We start from the raw sequence: 17,813 nt of genomic DNA, 5'->3' as shown, positions 1-17,813 counted from the left end.
TGCCTGAGGTACTGCACAATATAAACACAGACACGGGATATGTGTCAAAAAAGCCATTTTATTACTATTCAGACAGTACAGTCGATAATTTAGTAAAGCACTGCAGCTTGGTTAATAATAATTTTACATTTTTTCATTATAGAACACTACATTTGGTTGTATTTGTTTATTAAGTTCATGAACATAATTGTTCACACATTGCAGTTGTGTGCAACAGCACACTGAAGGCCTCTGTTACAATGAAATGTCTGTTGACCTCGTTGTCCTAATGATAACATGAATGTATTGTTAAATGTTTTCGGTAATGAGAGCTTCAACTGTGATTTGCTTGAGTCAAGCTTGTATCAAAAATGTTGGTGGTGTTAATATTTTATAATAAGAAAGCATTTCTTTATGAATGTTAAGTGTTGATGAGGTAACGTAAAATAAAGATTTGAATAATAAAACAAGCAGGTCACAATAATATCTGGTAACAAGGACCCTCCACAGAAAGTGTCTTTTCATATTTAATACATAGTTATTGAGACTAACACGGGGTTCACATGTTCTTTGTAACTCCATTCGGTGTCAGGATCGTCAGGTTTCCTCTGGCTTGCTGGTCGGCTTCAATAGCTTCAAAAAGAGATTTGAAGTTTCCTGCTCCGAAGCCCTGTGAGCAAATAGAATATATTGTTATGCACTGAGAACAGTACACTGAACACACAGAGCAGTTTTTTTTTTTTAAAATGTATCTCCCTGTGTTCATCTTCCCAGCGGCGCCCTCACCTGATGGTTGTGTCTCTGAATCACTTCCAAGAACACAGTGGGGCGATCCTGAACTGGCTTGGTGAAGATTTGAAGTAAATAACCGTTGTCGTCGAAGTCCACCAAGATATTCAGCTCCTGTAAATGAAGTGTTGACACAGTTTAGTACCAACTAAAGTGAAAACAATTCACTGTGACAGGAGAATAAATTAACTTATGTTACGTTTTTAAAAACACAGTTAAGTTTTGACAAAGCATAAAAGCATTCGTCCTCCATGCTTTTTAAAAGAATATGGCGGAGACTCTGACCTGCAGGACGTCCAGGTCCTCTGTGATTTGGAGCTTTGAGTGTTTCAGATTCCCCCTCAGCTGCTCGTAGTAGGTGTCCGGCACCGACATGAACTCCATCCCACGCTCCTTCAGGTTACGGATCTGCAGAGAAGGAATCCATCAGGGCGTTGTGTTTTCGCCACTGCAGGGATGCATCCACATGCAAAAGCAAACACAGTATTTCCCAGACTTACTGCAGGGATGATATCTGATGTGTTCATGGCTATATGCTGCACTCCTGGACCTCCATAGTACTCCACATACTCCTATAAGTGAAAACATATGGAAAGGACACCTGTTATTCAACTGTTATCAAAGGAGTAAAATTGTGTCTAGTCCACATATTTGTGGAGGTGTAAATTAACATGCCTGAATCTGAGATTTTCTCTTCCCGATAGCCGGTTCGTTGATGGGCATCTTCACAGTCTCCTCATAGTTTGCCACTACTATGGATCGCAGGGCACTGAACTCTGTCTGAAGCTGTTTGTCATCCACTGACCAGAAGCGGTGAAAGAGAAGGTTCCTCTGGTACCTGTAAGATCAGGAACCAGATCAAAACGGGAACAATTAAAACACATGCACCTTATTTTAAATCCTTTTAAATTCAGTCTTTCTGCTTTGTTTTTTTTTAAGGGTTTTGAGAACTGCAGCCTGATACATATAAATGAGTGATGTATTCAGACATGAGCCAAAAAAACTCTGGTATGTGTTCCACCCCCCGTCTGAAGGATCAACCAATGATCTTGCTCATTTTGAGAACTGCCTTTTCCAACCTACTTATTCCGCATTGAAACAAGATCCAGATGTGGAAAAACCAGTGGGGACCTTCTAAAAGAAAACTCATGAGTCATGCTGATGCTGCCTCAGAGTTAAGCAAGAGTCAGATGGCTGTTGACTCTGCTATCTATCAACTTCACATGCTTCTTTCCGTGTTGGATGTTTCTACTCTTTAAGTCCATTACCATTCCACGACTGGAACCATCTCGTCGTCTGGCTGGTTTCCCACAACGTGATCGATGAAGTTCAGTTTTCCACTGGGACTGCATGGAAAGACAAAAGCGAAGCCGCACAAACATACAACATTGATAAGTTGGGATTCAGACAGAAACATGTATGTTTTAAACCTTTGCAGAAACACATTAACTCACAGTTTGGCTAACGAAGGGTCCTTGAACAGAGGGGGGAGGAATCCTGGCAGGAACAGCCCAGTGTATCCTGTCCTCTCCACAAACGTGTGTGTGGTGTCACCATACTGCAGCAAACACAAGAGGGTCTATAATCCTGCGAGTGCTTCAGTTTATCATCAGCTAATTTCAGGATGTGTCAGCCTACATTCAACATCTTCATATTCAAATATGAAGATGTTGAATGTAAATTCATAGGATTCCTTCTCAGCGACTTCTCTCACCGTCTGAAGCACAGCCAGTCGGACTTTCCCATATTTGTCCTCCAAAGTGTGAGCCTCCTTTACGATAAGTGCACCTCGCTCACGGGCTTTCTGAGAATAGAGAGACTTAGTGCCTTCAGAGCAAAACTAACAGCAATAATTTAAATGTAGCAGTGATTTGTTACCTGCACAAGGAGGTCACAGTCCTCCACTGTAAAGGCGATATCCTTCACTCCATCCCCATGCTTGACCAAATGATCTCCCATCTCTGAGGGGAAAAAAATCTGAAGTCATTTGCAAGTTTAGTGCAAAATCTATAGCTTGAAGTAAATAATACGTACCCCCTAAAGTCCCAACATGTGACCAATTTAATCCATTTGTGTGTGAAGGTAATAACAATCATAATTATCCTATGATCATATATGCTATGCAAATATGTTCATATTATAAATAACGTGTTTGCACAAGATAATTACTTTGTGGGCACAATTTAATATCTGCATAATAAAGGCATGATTTGATTATGCTTGAAAGCCAAGGTAGTGTTTTTTGGTTGCTTTTATAGCTTTTTAAGATGAGCAGGAATTTCATTTTGTGACATACCAAGGTAATTCATATTTTGTGCATATAAATTAAGATGAAAAATATCAGCATATGGGATTTTTCTTCAGATCTTTTTCATTGGGTTTAAATGAATGTGTTTTCCGGTAGCAGGCTATGCAAGTTATCACAAAATGTATGAGAGACATTAAAGTGTCTGGTTTAATTATAATCCCTTCTACCCAAAACTATTCAAATATCGGTGAACACACATTTGTAGATTAACTGAAAGTATTAACATTAATTGTGAGGGATACATTTCTTACAGTATGTTGTTCAGATTCTCAATGTACATGAACAGTGATTTTCATAATTGCATCTGCTCTTTTCTTTTTGTAACATTTTATAGTCATGTAAATTATCAAAGAAATGTTTTTCTTAATCATGCTAAATTTATTTATATCTGACTGCATATACAAATGATTCATTATAAAAGCAGTAAATGTTAAGATATTAAGACAAATTTTCCTTTTTCTTTTGAAGTTTTGAAAAATCGTGTTTTGTGACACGTTTGTAAAAATACAAATACATATTTCAGCTCTGACCACATAGTGAACCCACTGCAGCATCAGTGAAGTCGTACCTTTGTTGTCAGGATTCAGCGCAGATGAGAACACATAAATGATCTGTCGGACACAAAGTGACGACATTAACAAAATAAAAGCAAGAGTACCTGCAAGATTATTTTAGATGTTCTGCGTAGTTACATTTATAGACCATATATTTGTATATCTGTACATTGACAATAACCAGTGACATTCAAACTCCCGTTCTACTTCCGCAGAGCAGTGATTCTTGTTTTTCTTGTTATTGCACTGAAGGAAATCTTCTCCTGCTCCTGGTGCATCCTCTGTCTGGTGTGTTTTAGTTTTTTTTACCTTGCCTTGTTTCACTGCATGGGACACCACCTCGCGGCTGCCTGTCTCCAAACCCTGGTAAGCCAAAGGCTCAAATCCCAGCTTATTGCAGTAAAACGATGCTGCCTGTTGAAGAGAATCATTTTTACTCAGCAGAATAAAACTCATTGAGATGTTTTATTTTCCATTTGTACCTCAAACTAAGCATGCTCGAAAGTGGCTGGCTTTAAACTGTCTGATAGCGCCACCTGCTGGTGACTACTTAGCCTTTACTCGGTTTATGCAATAATAAGTTAGAAGCGGTTAGGTTTAGTATTTTAGATGCTGGGTCCCCTCCACCCCTTTGGAGAACCAATAGCCGTGCTCAATGTATAGTCGACCCCTTCTTCTGCAGGAGAAGTAGGTTAAGGGGAAAAAGTATGTGCTCCAAAAAGTGGCTGGCGAGCAGGAGTTAGTTTACTTACTTGTTTTGCATTTCCAACCCAGAATGTTAGGTGATCGAAGCAGAGGAGCCTGCCCTTCTCATGCTGGAGACATGAAGACATAATGGTTACATAGATAGGTCACTGATGGAAGATCTATTTTTCAACTTATATTGCTATATTAGATGAAGGGGGAAATTATAGCTAAATGGAACTAACAAATGCTCAATTAGTAGCATTAACACCTTAGTTTTAATGCTGCAAATTCGCACTTCATGTCAATATACTCGATAACCTCTTCGAATTCTAACTTAACAATGATTATATTACTTACCTTTTCTCCTTTGTCTGTGTATGTTGTCTACAAGAAAGCACATCATAAAATTATGATAATACAAGGAAAAGTAATAAATAAACTGTCAAATATTCAGATTTCTTTGTACAAAGCACAACAGATGAATAAAGGGTAATAATGATATAATATAGATAATAACGAGAAGCAAGTCAAAGTAATTCAATTCTGAGAACTCACCATGTTGCTCCTGGTGACCTGACCTGATTGACAGAATGAAATCCACAATGACTTCCAAAGCTGAGAGGGAAGTGTTTAAATCGACGGCCGCCAGTGAGGAGGAGGGATTGGAGGATGAAGAGGAGGGAGGGAAGCGTACTGAGGCTTGGTGCACTTTTGCTGTTACACAATGACTAATCGGGGAAAACATGGTGACATGCAACAGGTCTCAGCAGGCAATATATCCGCCGAGAGATGTCTGGTAGCTCTTATTTTGCAAATAAAAAACAAATTTAAACGCTGAAATGGATGATTTTTCTTTTAATGGCTTCTGTTTTGTGCATTATACATTTTGGTTTTATTATTTAGGAATAAAGGTAAACATGTTTCTTCAAAATGACACAAAGACCTGTCTGAGGAGGTGTAGAATTACAGATGCATTTTTCTGCAAGAAGTAAAAGAAGCAGGGCCATGTGTTAGCGTTTAGTGGCGAGAGGAGGCTCACTCATACTGCGCTCTCATTGGCTTAATGCTGTGGAGTCAAGTGAACCCTTGCGTGCTGTGAAATGCCCCCATCCCATCAATCTTCCCCATATTGTTTCTCTAGTATTCCTAATTGTGATTTCTCCAGCTGAGAAAAGACTTAAAAAAAAGATATCCTGATAAAGAATCAAAAGCCATCCTATTGACTCCTGGTGTGAAAACCTAATTCAGTGAGGCAAACGCAGGAGAATTATCAGAAACCAAACAGATCAATAAGAGAGATGATAGCTGGGAATGAAAGAGGTCGGCTGGTGCCAAGGTGCAGCCAGCAGGGTTGGATTCAGTCTCTTGAAAAACAAGTTTTTATGTAAACAGAAAAGAAGAAAATCTCATATGTTTCTCTTGCGTCTCAAAACCCCTGAGAACCACATACACTACAGTAACATCTCAACTTCCTGTATTTACAATCACAGTATCCACATTTAGTTTAGTTCTTTATGATGAAACAGGAAAACTGAATAGATTTTTCAGAATCAATAACTGAGTAATGTGGCAAATAGTCAACAGTGTGAAAAGCTGCGTACATTAAACTACTGATAAGCCACAATGGAAGCAAGAAAACACCTTTCTCCCTCAGTCTCAATGCCAGACAACAGAACACTGTTTACATAAACGTGATTGTTTTTTTTTGTTACTTTTGGGACTCTATGAATTTGTAATCCAAAAACTCAAAAACCACCAGATAAGAGATAAGAGAGGATTTCAACAATGACATAACATTCCTTCATTATCTCGCTATTATCTCGCGCTAAACCTTTTAAATTTAGGGTGCCAGACAACCAGAACGACCTTGGAGCTATCTGAGATTAGCCTACACATATAATTTGTGTGTGTGTGTGTGTGTGGACCACAAACCACAGATCACCACTGTGAACTCCTGCAGTAACATACCCCTGTATAACAGACACAGAAAGGGACCAACCCCCTGATGACAACATCTTCTTTTTATCTGAGGTCATTATTTTGTGTGATTACTCTGATTATTTGATCCTAATGATTAGAAAGGGTCAGTGCTCATTATTTAAAAGACAAAAATACTGCACATGAGCTGGAGCTAGCAGCTGAGCAGTTTCTTTTCATCTGTTGTCCGTATGTAAGCATTGCAGGTTTATTGGTCGGCTGTTACAGCGCTGCATTTCACTAACAGCTCACTAACTACTAATGAGACTTTGGAGCTCAGCGCTCCCACTGCGGCCGTCCCTGAAGATCTTTGTTTTTCATGTTTGTAACCAGCTGTTGTCACGGGCTGCAGCGACACACATGCAGACAGAGGAACATTACATCATGGATTAAATAAATACCGATGATTGTAAAACCAAGGCCATTGGATAATTCAATTGGTTGATATCTCAGAAGTAGTTTGCTGTAGTTTAAGCGCCGCTGGACATAGCTATTCCAGGATTTTATTGCTCTCATAACTTGCAGTGCTGTTGTACAACATTGTTTTCAAACATTTCCTTATGCATCACACTGCTTTACATTACATTGCAAGCCATAACTCCCCTGGTGTCCAGTCTCTCTAAGGACAAACACCTCAGTCAATTAGTGCCTTCCCCACGTCAGCACTCCTCACACTGTTGTAGTGGCTCAGCTCAAGGTAGAGCTGTGAAGAAGAGAAACAAGCATGAGTAAATCTTCCTCCGACATGAATCCGCAGATACTGGTGAATGGCGAACAACCGGAGCGTCAGCAGGCGCAACAGCAGGAGCAACAGCAAGAACAACAGCAGGAGCAACAGCAGGGCACAGACGATGCTGCAGGAGAGGAGCACATTTCTTCAGGTGGTCCGGATAATGGATGTTCTTCAGAGGACAACTCTGCTCCAGAGAAGGAGATGCAGGTTAAGCTGCAGTCCATTATCCAGCAGGTACGTGGGCAGATCAGATCACAAGGGGGCACGAGGGCTCCAAAGAGCAGCATCCTGGAGCTGGTGCAAAGAGTCAAAGACAAAGAAGTGGAGGGAGTACAGATGGGCAGTGAACCTGCGGGCGGGGATGTCAACAGTGAAGAGAATAGACATTCACAGATGAATCTAAAGGAGCAGGAGCTGTGTGCAATGTTTGAGCAGAAGCTTGAGGCCAGTAAAAAAGCCTGGAGGGAAGAGTATGAGCAGCAGATTTCTCAGGCGTGTCGAGAAATGCAGGCCTACACTGATAAGGCTCTGAAAGACATGGAGTGCAAGCTGCAGAGCTGGCAGCCCCACACCGTGCAGCAGGCACATCCCAGAGAACAGAAGGAGAGCAAAGGGCCAGACCGGAAGCAGAAGCCTCCAGCTGCAGCTCCTTCACTGGCCGCCAGGAGAGGGAGGGTCCTGACTCGGACCATGACCACCATCATCCCCAAAACGTGCACCCCCATCATCATGGGCCCACGTGCCAAATCAGAAACACTGACCTACTCGAGGGGCGTGAGGTCTCGACTTCTACCCAGAGATCTGACCTTCTCCTCACCAGGAAATAAGTCTCATCAGAGCCACAAGCCGCTGCCCCCGACTCACCCCCAACCACACCATCAGTGCAGAAAACCTGTCTGGGGCAAAAACAAAGCATGAAACCCAAACAAGGAAATCATACTCATTCATGCAACTGACCTGCAACCACGACCATCATATTGAAAACTGTCATACATAAATAAAGAGGGGCTTTGTTGATATGTATTCCCTGTGACCTTTAGTGTACCTGCTTCACCACTGGGCAAGTTTGGCAAAATGAAAATGCATTTACTTGTATATGTTAAAAACAATAAAAGATCTTTTGGGCTTGAAAAAAACAACAGCTTTTCATTTCAAAACAGTTCTGTGGCCTTATTATTGAGTGAAGACAAATAGACGGTATTTAGTTCTTTGTGAATCACTCGAGGCACCTTCATCCAGTGATGCAGAGCTTTTGCTATCGCACATACAAGCTTGGGGCGATTTGTGGTTGAGTATCTTGCCAGGGACAATTTGGAATGCAGACTGGAGGTGCCAGGGATCGAACCACCGACCTCGTGGTTAGAGGACGACCCTCTCGTCTCCCTGAGAGTTTAGAGCAGGGAACTTTTTACTACTAGGTATGTTCAATGTGAACTTTAATCATCTCAAATTAAAACTTTACTCTGTACATTAACCAGTTTTGGTAATTGTATAAGCTTGCCCACAGGTGGCAGCATTTCCTTGGTCACCTCCAGATGAACAACGCCTCTATTCCTTCTTCTCTAGAGAGCAATGAAGCGGTTTTATAGCTTGATGAGTAACATTTACACATTTTACACACATATTTACTTAAACTGTGTATCTGAGAGTAGGTTTCTCTAGTGATCCTGTTTGTTGACTGGAAAGGTTATTGTGCATTGGTTATATGTTTTCTTTGTCTCTTTATAGTTTTTTGTTGGTTTGTTTTGGAAATTAGTATAAAAGCCACTGATATTTGTAATCAAACAGTATCAGACTCATACTCAACATCATAGACTATGTATAAAATTGACATAATACATTCCCTAGACCCTTAACCTAACCTTAACCATCACAACTAAATGCCTAACCCTAATCCTAACCTGAACCTAATTCTAACCCTAAACCTAAAACCAAGTCTTAACCCTCAAACAGTCCATTGAATTTGTGAAGACCAGACAAAATGTCCTCACAATGATTGTATTGAACTGAAATTGGCCCTCATAACTATATATAGACATGCTTGCAGCTTGCACATACACACTGACTAGAGCGTTCACAGCACATGTGTCATGACCATGAATATTGAGGTAAAACAGGTTTGGTAATTGTAACTCTTGACCGACAGGTGGCAGCAGTTGCTTTATATGGGCTCATATGTCAACCTGTTCCAGTTCATACATTACACAGCTGACCCCCGAAAGGTGACTGGATTTGTTCACACCATAAATAAATGATATAGTATACATTTGTGATGAAACAGTGAAGACAACTTGACCCATGAGGTCAGTAACTTAGACCAAGTTAGAAGCCAGAGGGAAAGTTAATTAGTATAATCCACACACTGCTGCCCCTCAGTGGCTGAGGACTGATCAGCTCCCAGGGAAGAAAATGTGTAACAAGTGAATGTAAACAAGGCAGCGATAAAAGAGCTCTGTCAATCTGCACCAACACCGTATTCCCAGTTTAAACCTCCTAGTGGCCTCCTCATGACCGATTCAAGATTTAAATCATTTTGATGAAATAAAAGATGCTTATTTTATTGATGTATTTGTTGTTTATGTAACTATATTGGGCGCTACTACGCACTTGTTTTATTTCTTTGTTTTTCCATTACCTCTTTCATTAACTTGATTCAATTTGCATTTGCATGTATTTTCAGTTTTTATGTCAGTGAAGCACTTAGCCAACCTGTTTTCGAGAAGTGCTATACAATCAAAGTTTATTATTTATATATAAATACAACAACAACAAAGCTTACCATGTGCTGATGTGGACAGATTGACTTAGAGATGTTTTGATTTCTGATGTTATCTCATGTCATTTTCTTCCTTCTGCGGAGGATCAAACACACACCTGCTACATTTTAGAATTTACATTCTCCAGCATGTGTCCACAACCATCACAAGGGATCACACCCCGATGGCAAAGGTAACTTTCGTGTGAGGGAGGTGAACTGAAGCCGGTCGTTTCCCCCTGATGCAGCAGCTGAACTGGCAACGGGACCAGCCAGTCACAGGAGAAGCATTTAGTCGTGAAGCAGGCATGGCAGCAGCGTGCCTCGACGCCTGACCTTCACAATGGAAGGGATAGAGAAGGATGTGAAGAGGATCTTTGTGTCTAAGGGACGATGAGCCCTGAGCGACCACATCCGGAGGGGACAAGAGCCCAGCACATTCAGGTCTGGCCAAGATACGCTGCCCTCGGAAGCAGCATCTCTTGCCTAATGATACCCAGCAGCAGCAGCAGGACTCATTACCATGCACTGTGCAGCAACACAGCCCTGGTCCTACCTTCAAATATCCATGATAGATAGACAGACGCATACATAAGCCATGACTGCGGATAAAGTCCAGAGAATTGGGTCTGGCCTTTGCTTTTCACACATGCACAATGCAGCTGGAGGTTCTCTGCACAGATGCGTTCACAACAAATCCTCCACATTATTCAGACGAGGGGTGGTGCAGCAGGCGGAGGCAGGAAGTAATATATTAATTCCGCTGGGGAGATCACCTGGTTTTCTTGACAACACCCAAACACTGTTGTTGGCTCGTATCATCACAAACACTTCTACATGACACTGCTTTTTCATTGGGAGATATTGGTTTTATTTTGATGATTTGGTTTTTATCATTTTAGCGTCTGTGGCATGTCGCTGCATCCAGCAGGAGATCCCTGCTTCTCACATCGGATTCTCTCGACTTCCTGCACACTTTTTACTAGGGGACCAGCCGGAGCCTCTCACTTGGACATTTGCTTCACACATGAAAGCAGCTCTACATACCTACATACACAAATTGTAAACATTATCAAGTTGGTTCAACGCAAAAACTTCAAGTGCTGCTTGAAAAACACAAGTAAACTCACTTCAAGATAAGCCTTGTTTAGCAAACAAAGTTAAGTTGTACAAGTTGTTGAATTATTTCATCTCACATTTTCCACATAAAATACCTACCTGCGTTCATACCAGTTATATTCTTAAGTTATTTTAACTCAAGCAACTCAGCAATTGAACCTGAGTTTTCAAGTTAAGTACGCTGATGTTTTTAGTTTCCCTTACCTTGTGTAATAATAGCATGTTTACCAGTTTCCATCAACATCACACTGAATAAACTTACAACTCATCTGTTCCAAACATACATACCCTAAGCCTAACCCACACATTATGTTTATATTTCCACATATGTGCCACATATGTAAGAGGTTATGGCCTTTACAGTACAAGTTATATCCTCTTGCTTATTTTCTCAGCTGACTAAAATCCTCCTATACACCCAATCAGATCCAGTCAGTGGTGTAATGGGTGGAGTGGACATGACCCTGAACAACAGTGAATAACAATGACAGGCAGGAGGTGGGTGGGTGGGTGGGGGGGTCCATTTGAAAGCCCCGATTTCCTAATCACTTCTTGGAATGTGCCAAAAGATAACGACATTAGCCCAGAAACACTGATCTCATACAAATTATGTTCTTTTCTGCTTTTGTTCTCGTTTGTTCTCAAGGTCCGAACAATTGCAGTGAGAGGCCACTTCCAGGTTACACCAGAGATCACTGAGACAAGCTGATTTCAACTGGGACCCCTGAGCAGACGTGGTAACAATTTGCCGTTCATTTATGGGGAAGGAGTCAAGGAGGGAGACCGGGGCTGTTGGTGTGTATTGGACACTCAAGTGGCCAATTTCGGGAGGCCTGATTAGACGTGTAACGCCCCATTATTCGTGAAACCTTTTTTGATAAGATATGTGGCGATGTGGCTCCATTTCTAACGTCTGTGGTGTCTCATTCATCACTGTCAGCACAGATTCAAACAGAGGGAAAGGAATATGAAGATAAATGAGCCTGTGAATGTGAGCGGATGGGGCCTTCAGCTTGTTTCTCTCTACATCCAGAACTGCAAAACAAAATCAGAGGGGGCAAACTGTGAGGGATGCGCTCATACTTACTTCACATTCACATCACAGCTTTAACTAACAGTTGTTTTCATTTCTGAATGATGAGAACTTTATTGTCTTGGATAACTGTTTGGTCTATATGATGTTGGAAAATGCCTGTCATAGTTTTCCTGAGAGTGAGATGACGTCTGTGCTTGACTTGTTTTGTTTGACCAGCAGCCCAAAACCCAGAGGTATTCTTATTTTACTATCATTGTCGATTAAGAAAACCAGGAAATGTGCACATTTGAAAGGCTGCCATCTGAGAGATAAGGCTTGTTAACGTTTTGAAAAATTTGTTAAAGGAATTATTGATTTCAAGAGTTCCTCGTGAAGTCTCCGTTGATCAGCTAATTGATTATTTGTCTGGTGTCCTGACAACTGATAGCTTTGTAACATGTGAGTTTGTTTTGAAGGTAACAGATTTAGGAGCAGAGGGGTTGAGGTCACATAAACGAGACAGGAACGATAATCTCCTTCTTTAAGATGGTTCCACTGTAAACAAGTGTTGAAACATGGGTTTGGAGGGAGGAGGTGTCTGTTTGACACAGAGAAACTTCTCTCCAGGTTTCTGCGTCAGGTTGGACCGACTGGTTTTGGGGGATCAGTGGCTCTGCTGTCTAGACTGGTGCTGCGTTCATACTCCGACTCAGACACTGTATGTTATTAACTGTACACTGTAAGCCTTAATCCTGCGGACAGTCAATCACAAAGCTGTCAGTCCCTCTGTGAACATGAACCAGGGCTTCAAAACAAGGCTCCTCGCACTTTCCACCACCTGGTTTCGTGTTAGTTTTTCTTCAGCCTTCTCCGTGGGTTTGTTCAGGAAGCTGGTTTAAAGTCAGCGATGTGGTGATCCATAAAATGCTAATTAAACAACATCTGACTGGTGCTTCCTCCTAAATACTTCAAAAGGCTCATTTTTACTGGAGCCATATATTGACATTAACAGACTAGAGAACATACATGGCAACATGTGTTCACAGGGGTTTAACTTTTATCTGGGAAACACATTTGACTTTTAAATTGATCTTTTATTCAAAACAGCAGTTTCACTTTGGTCAATACCATAGATCAGAAAAATGGGTGATATGACGGCTCCCCAATGGTGAAGCCAATGCATCTCAATCCCCACCTGGTGGCTGGTCGCAGTATACAGTAGGTCATAAGTCATGTCTCCTCCATGTTAGTAGACGGGACATGGACCAAACAAAAAAGTCATATTTAATAACGTTTTCTTACAGGGTTCAAATCATTTTAGGTAGTTCTTATCACACTGATGCAATATGTAACATAACATAAGTTTCTCTTGAAAGATTGGTTTGAATTGACAGCTGAGACAGACTCATGATTGGTCGAGCATGTGTATCTGCAGGACCACGCTACTGCGGCTCCATGCCCCAACCTCAACTGAGCAGTCGTGGCTCCGAAGATGGCAGCATTCCTATCCAGGATATACTGACTTCATTTATGGACAGTGAGAGAAAAGGGAGATGGGTCTATATTTACAGTCCATGGTCAAAGCACATTCTTTTTTACTTTTGAAGTAATGGTGGGCAAAAGCCAGGCCAACTGTTACCCTCTGTTTATGCTACGCTAAACTCACTTGCTCTGGCTTCATTTATATTTATACAGATTTTAAAGTTGTAGTATTGATCGTCATGTCTAACTGTTGGTTAGAGAGCGAATGAACACATTTCCCAAAAATGTAAAAGTATTTATTTGACATTAACAAAAAGTTTGAATAGAAAATATTAATAAAAACATTGTCATATCTAGTCACCTCTCTCCATGACTCCTGTTTGATGTACAAATAACAAAGAAAGGAAAAACATTCAGCTTATCAGCAAACTGGTTTTAATTGTGTTTTGATCTGAACTGAATCGAAATCTGTGTTTTTGACAGTGAAGTATGTGATTTCATCTTTTCCTGTTGAACCTGCTTACATTAAACAAATGAGAGAGTACAGGCAATATTACAAATATAATTATTTAACACACACACACACACACATACACACCAAATCCTCTGTCCTCATTTTGGGGGGGTCTGGTCGACCCTTTGTGCTCAATATCCACAGGTAAGACATAGAGACAGACAGACAGGGAGAGGGACACCCAAAGATATTTTTGATCTCTCAGAGGAAGGATTGGAAGGATAATAAATAATGCTCTCACCCTGCACCCCCCATCCTTCACTGTGTTAAATCAACTCATGGGACTATATGAACAGACACTTCCACTAACTATCTTTTGTGATACGTTTCGCTTGAGCAGATGTAATGTTTTTATTTTGAGTGGTTGTTGGTGAGTGTGTGTGTGTGTTTGTGTGTGTGTGTGTGTAATAGCCAGGCAACAGGTGGACGAACGCTGTAGAGAAAGTAGGGTTAGCGTTGACAGGCTGTGGAATGTGTCAGATGTCTGTTTACATGAGCATATTAACACACACACACACACACACACACACACACACACACACACACACACACACACACACACACACACACACACACAAACACACACACACACACACACACACACACATTGCGGAGTGCATTTGTTGCTGCTTGGGTGGGATAGAACAGCAGGGAGATCTGAGGATCAGCGTGCAGTCGCGTTGTGGTTCAGATGTCCCATTTGGGTGTGGCAGCTCACACTGACGACGACAACACACAGCACGGGCACCTGTGTGGGCTGTTTTAGTGTTTTGAGTCCGGAGGTGCAGGCTGATGATGTTCCCATTGAGATTAGAGCAGTCCGGTGACAGCCTATGTGTCCAGCAATAAGAACAACTATGAATTGTCTGTGGAGCCTAACCCTGATATGTGATGTCCCTCTGTGCCAGATGGAGATCTGTTGTTGCCACTGGTTGACATGCTCCTTCAGTCTGATAAAAACTAGCACAGTAGTTTATTTTAGATAACCACTGCTGTAAATGCTCATTAACTGACTTTATTAGTGTTTATTTACTGCTCAAAGATTTATCTCACTAGTCAGAACAACTGTGTTTTGGATTGAGAAGCAGGCGAGGGAAGCTGGGAAGTGAGAGACAAACCAATCCCTTTTAGAGTTTGGGGTTTTCTCTGGATTTGTTGACAATAACAGAAATGTGGAATAACTCTTGCCGCGGTTGTTTACTTTTTATTGAATTTTTTGAAGATAAAGTTTTTCATTTCAGTTTTCAGCTTTACAGGGCATTAGAAGAGGGCTAGAAAATAAATCCAATTTAAAACTCAGTCACTCAGTCCATAATAACTTCAAGCTCATGCATTTTTATTAATTTTATCAAATCTGGAGCATGTTAAAGGATCCAGGGTGTTTAACAGCTGTTGGTAAGAAAAATGTAAAACTCGCCTAATAAGGAAAAAGTAAATAATTGTTAGAGGTCAGTGGATCAACGTGGTTGACCTCCCTCTAAGAATACTATGAGGCCACTGTAAAGCCCACACCCCATCACCCATAAACACACAAACAGCACACGCAGGCCACACACAAACACTGCAACATTTACGTGCATTTTTAAGCACAACACAACTGTTGTTGATGTGTTGGCCGTGGCCCCCGTGGACCCCCGGTGCTTCGCTCAGCTGGTATTCTGGATGAGTTCTCTCCAAAGTGGACTTCCTGGCTAACAGCATGAGACAAGCTGTCAGCCCGGCTCATCTCTATAACAACAACAGGTCCGGCCAGTCCAGCATGCACGATTGACTCCACCCTGCCTCCAGTGTCGCACTGTCAAACGTACGTCAACCGAAGATAAGCCAGATAAATGCTGAATTCCACTGTTATGATCCTTTGTTGTTAAGTTTTGCAGTAGAAGTCAGGGTTATGGGTTCGATTCACTTTGCATTTAACATAATAAACAGAAACTGAACCTATAAATCCGCCCGAAAAGGCATCTGACTGAAGTAAATGAAGAATAACTGTGTGTTTAAGCGATCCCCTGGCTCTTTGTGTGCGTCGAGGCCTATACACATTCATCATAATGACCATCCGCTGATCCACTTCGAGCTGCGCAGCCGTCAAATCTGCTGCGTTTTTTGCCAGGACGGACAATAAGTAACACATGATCTCTCCCACACAAAAGGCAAGATGAATAAACGAGGCTTCACCCTCTTGCCGTTTCACACATGTGGTTACTTTAAAGATGTGAGGCCAACGCACACTCCTGTAAGTGTGAGTTTTCCAACAAGTCTCCCAGAGCCAGGTTGCTTGTCCCTCTGATGCCAGGGTGGCAGGGCACCACAGACCACTGTCGTCATGGTAACAACAGTTAACATGTGCTTGAGATTGTGGAACGGTCATGGATAAAAGAAACCACGTTGAATATTTACTTGTATGACTTTGATGCAGCCGTAGTTGAGAGACGGTGGTCTACTGGCAGAAACTTGGACTATGGGCAGAGAAGGTCTCTGGTTCGTCTCTGGTTCAACTCCACGGAGAGACAACAAAAAGACGAACCTGGATTGATCTGTCCAAAAATCCAAGAGTCTCCCTACCCTGTCTAGTGCCCCTGAGCAAGGCACCTTACTCCCCCAACATCTGCTCCCCGAGCGCCTGTACGCGGCTGCTCACTGCTCTGTGTGTACTGCACAAGATGGGTCAAAAGCAGAGATTAAATTTCCCTACCTGCATGAGTGTGCCTTTGCATGACTGTGCATGTGTTTGGGACGAATAAATGCATCTTAATCTTAGTTACCATGGTAGAGTTCGGTGGACAACAACAGGTAACTCAGGGTCATAAGAAGCTGCAATAGCACAGACAAACTTTGAAATCTTTTTTTGTTTTGTTTACAGGTCGGTTTCGGGTTTTCTTCACCTCTCTCCCAAATTCTCCTTTCCACATCACCGCCCCCAGCCCCCAACCCCCAACCCCGCCCTGCACCCCAGCAACTGCTCCAACTGCAATCTCTTTTCAACGGAGACAAATATTGACTTGTTTGGCGGCCCGACCTCTGCCAGGATTAGAGACCCACTTCCCACTCCCCCCCCCCCCCCCCCAACCCCTCTCTTGCCGCCGCCATCTCCAACGGTGATTATGTCCAACAGAGCTCATTACTGTCGACTCAAAGGATCCCTCAGAAGAGTCACTCATTGGTAATGACCCCGTTATTCAGTGACCATGTTGAGGTTTGTTTTGGCTTTACCTCCTGTGGATGGATGGTCCTTTTCTTTTTGTGACAGTAAATAACATTGTTGTATACGAACTGTAGTGGCCTTTTACCTGTTACCCACACTACTCGCGTGGTGTCACAGTGTTTCAAATTCAAAAAAGCTTTTGATCGCTACTCACAGGACGGCGTCATCAAACAGTTGAAGCACGGCGGCTGTTAGAAATCGCAACTGAGCATCGAATACACAACCCTCAGGATGGCCTGCGCTTTGCATAATCCGGTTACAGTCTGGATACTTGCTGTGAATCAATAGAGATTAGGGATCTATTAGTCTGAAGGTGTAACGCAAATACAAGGTATTCATAGCAAAGCCTTAAGCCGGAGGAGATACTTAATACTGAAATAACAGGTAGGTGTAATGAAACTGCACTTTTAAAGGAAGACACTCAAAAGACCCTTTTTATGTGCAAATACTTAACATTTGGTATTAAAATCGACTTTCTCCACCTTTACATTTACATTTCCAAAGTTTTTCACACACTCAATGAATTTAAGAGATCTGGTTCATAGAGCACGTCTTTAATACAGTAGTTAGTTACAGTGATGTCGAAAAATAAAACATATACATCAAATTGGAACATTTATAAAGTTCCTCTGTCACCTCTTCAGTGCCATGACCACACTGCAACCCCCCCCCCCTCCCATCCCACCAACCCCACCCCGT

General features: G+C 41.9%; 1 protein-coding gene across 1 annotated transcript; it reads right to left on the bottom strand.

Moving 5' to 3' along the window:
• Positions 1-44: 44 nt before the first annotated feature.
• Positions 45-5,014, bottom strand: hpdb (4-hydroxyphenylpyruvate dioxygenase b). The gene is made up of 14 exons (XM_053421181.1): positions 4,873-5,014; positions 4,675-4,701; positions 4,383-4,445; positions 3,940-4,044; positions 3,645-3,687; positions 2,647-2,729; positions 2,483-2,572; positions 2,223-2,326; positions 2,037-2,114; positions 1,444-1,606; positions 1,269-1,340; positions 1,054-1,176; positions 766-882; positions 45-649 (listed from the first exon to the last, which is right to left on the bottom strand). The coding sequence occupies exons 1-14, from the start codon at positions 4,873-4,875 to the stop codon at positions 539-541; spliced, it is 1,182 nt and encodes a 393-aa protein (XP_053277156.1). The 5' UTR covers positions 4,876-5,014; the 3' UTR covers positions 45-538.
• Between the last annotated feature and the right edge of the window lie 12,799 nt (positions 5,015-17,813).

Source organism: Pleuronectes platessa, chromosome 4, assembly GCF_947347685.1.
Source record: "Pleuronectes platessa chromosome 4, fPlePla1.1, whole genome shotgun sequence".
NCBI classification, from domain to species: Eukaryota; Metazoa; Chordata; class Actinopteri; order Pleuronectiformes; family Pleuronectidae; genus Pleuronectes; species Pleuronectes platessa.
Note: the sequence above shows the minus strand (reverse complement) of the source record. Positions and strands in the feature narration are given on the sequence as shown.

What these genes read in the sequence shown, in the direction of transcription:
- hpdb (XM_053421181.1), bottom strand. An exon ending in ACACAGACAAAGGAGAAAAG is followed by an intron (nt 4,446 to 4,674) that starts GTAAGTAATATA and finishes TCATGTCTCCAG; the next exon opens with CATGAGAAGGGCAGGCTCCT. An exon ending in GACTGGCTGTGCTTCAGACG is followed by an intron (nt 2,327 to 2,482) that starts GTGAGAGAAGTC and finishes TGTTTGCTGCAG; the next exon opens with TATGGTGACACCACACACAC.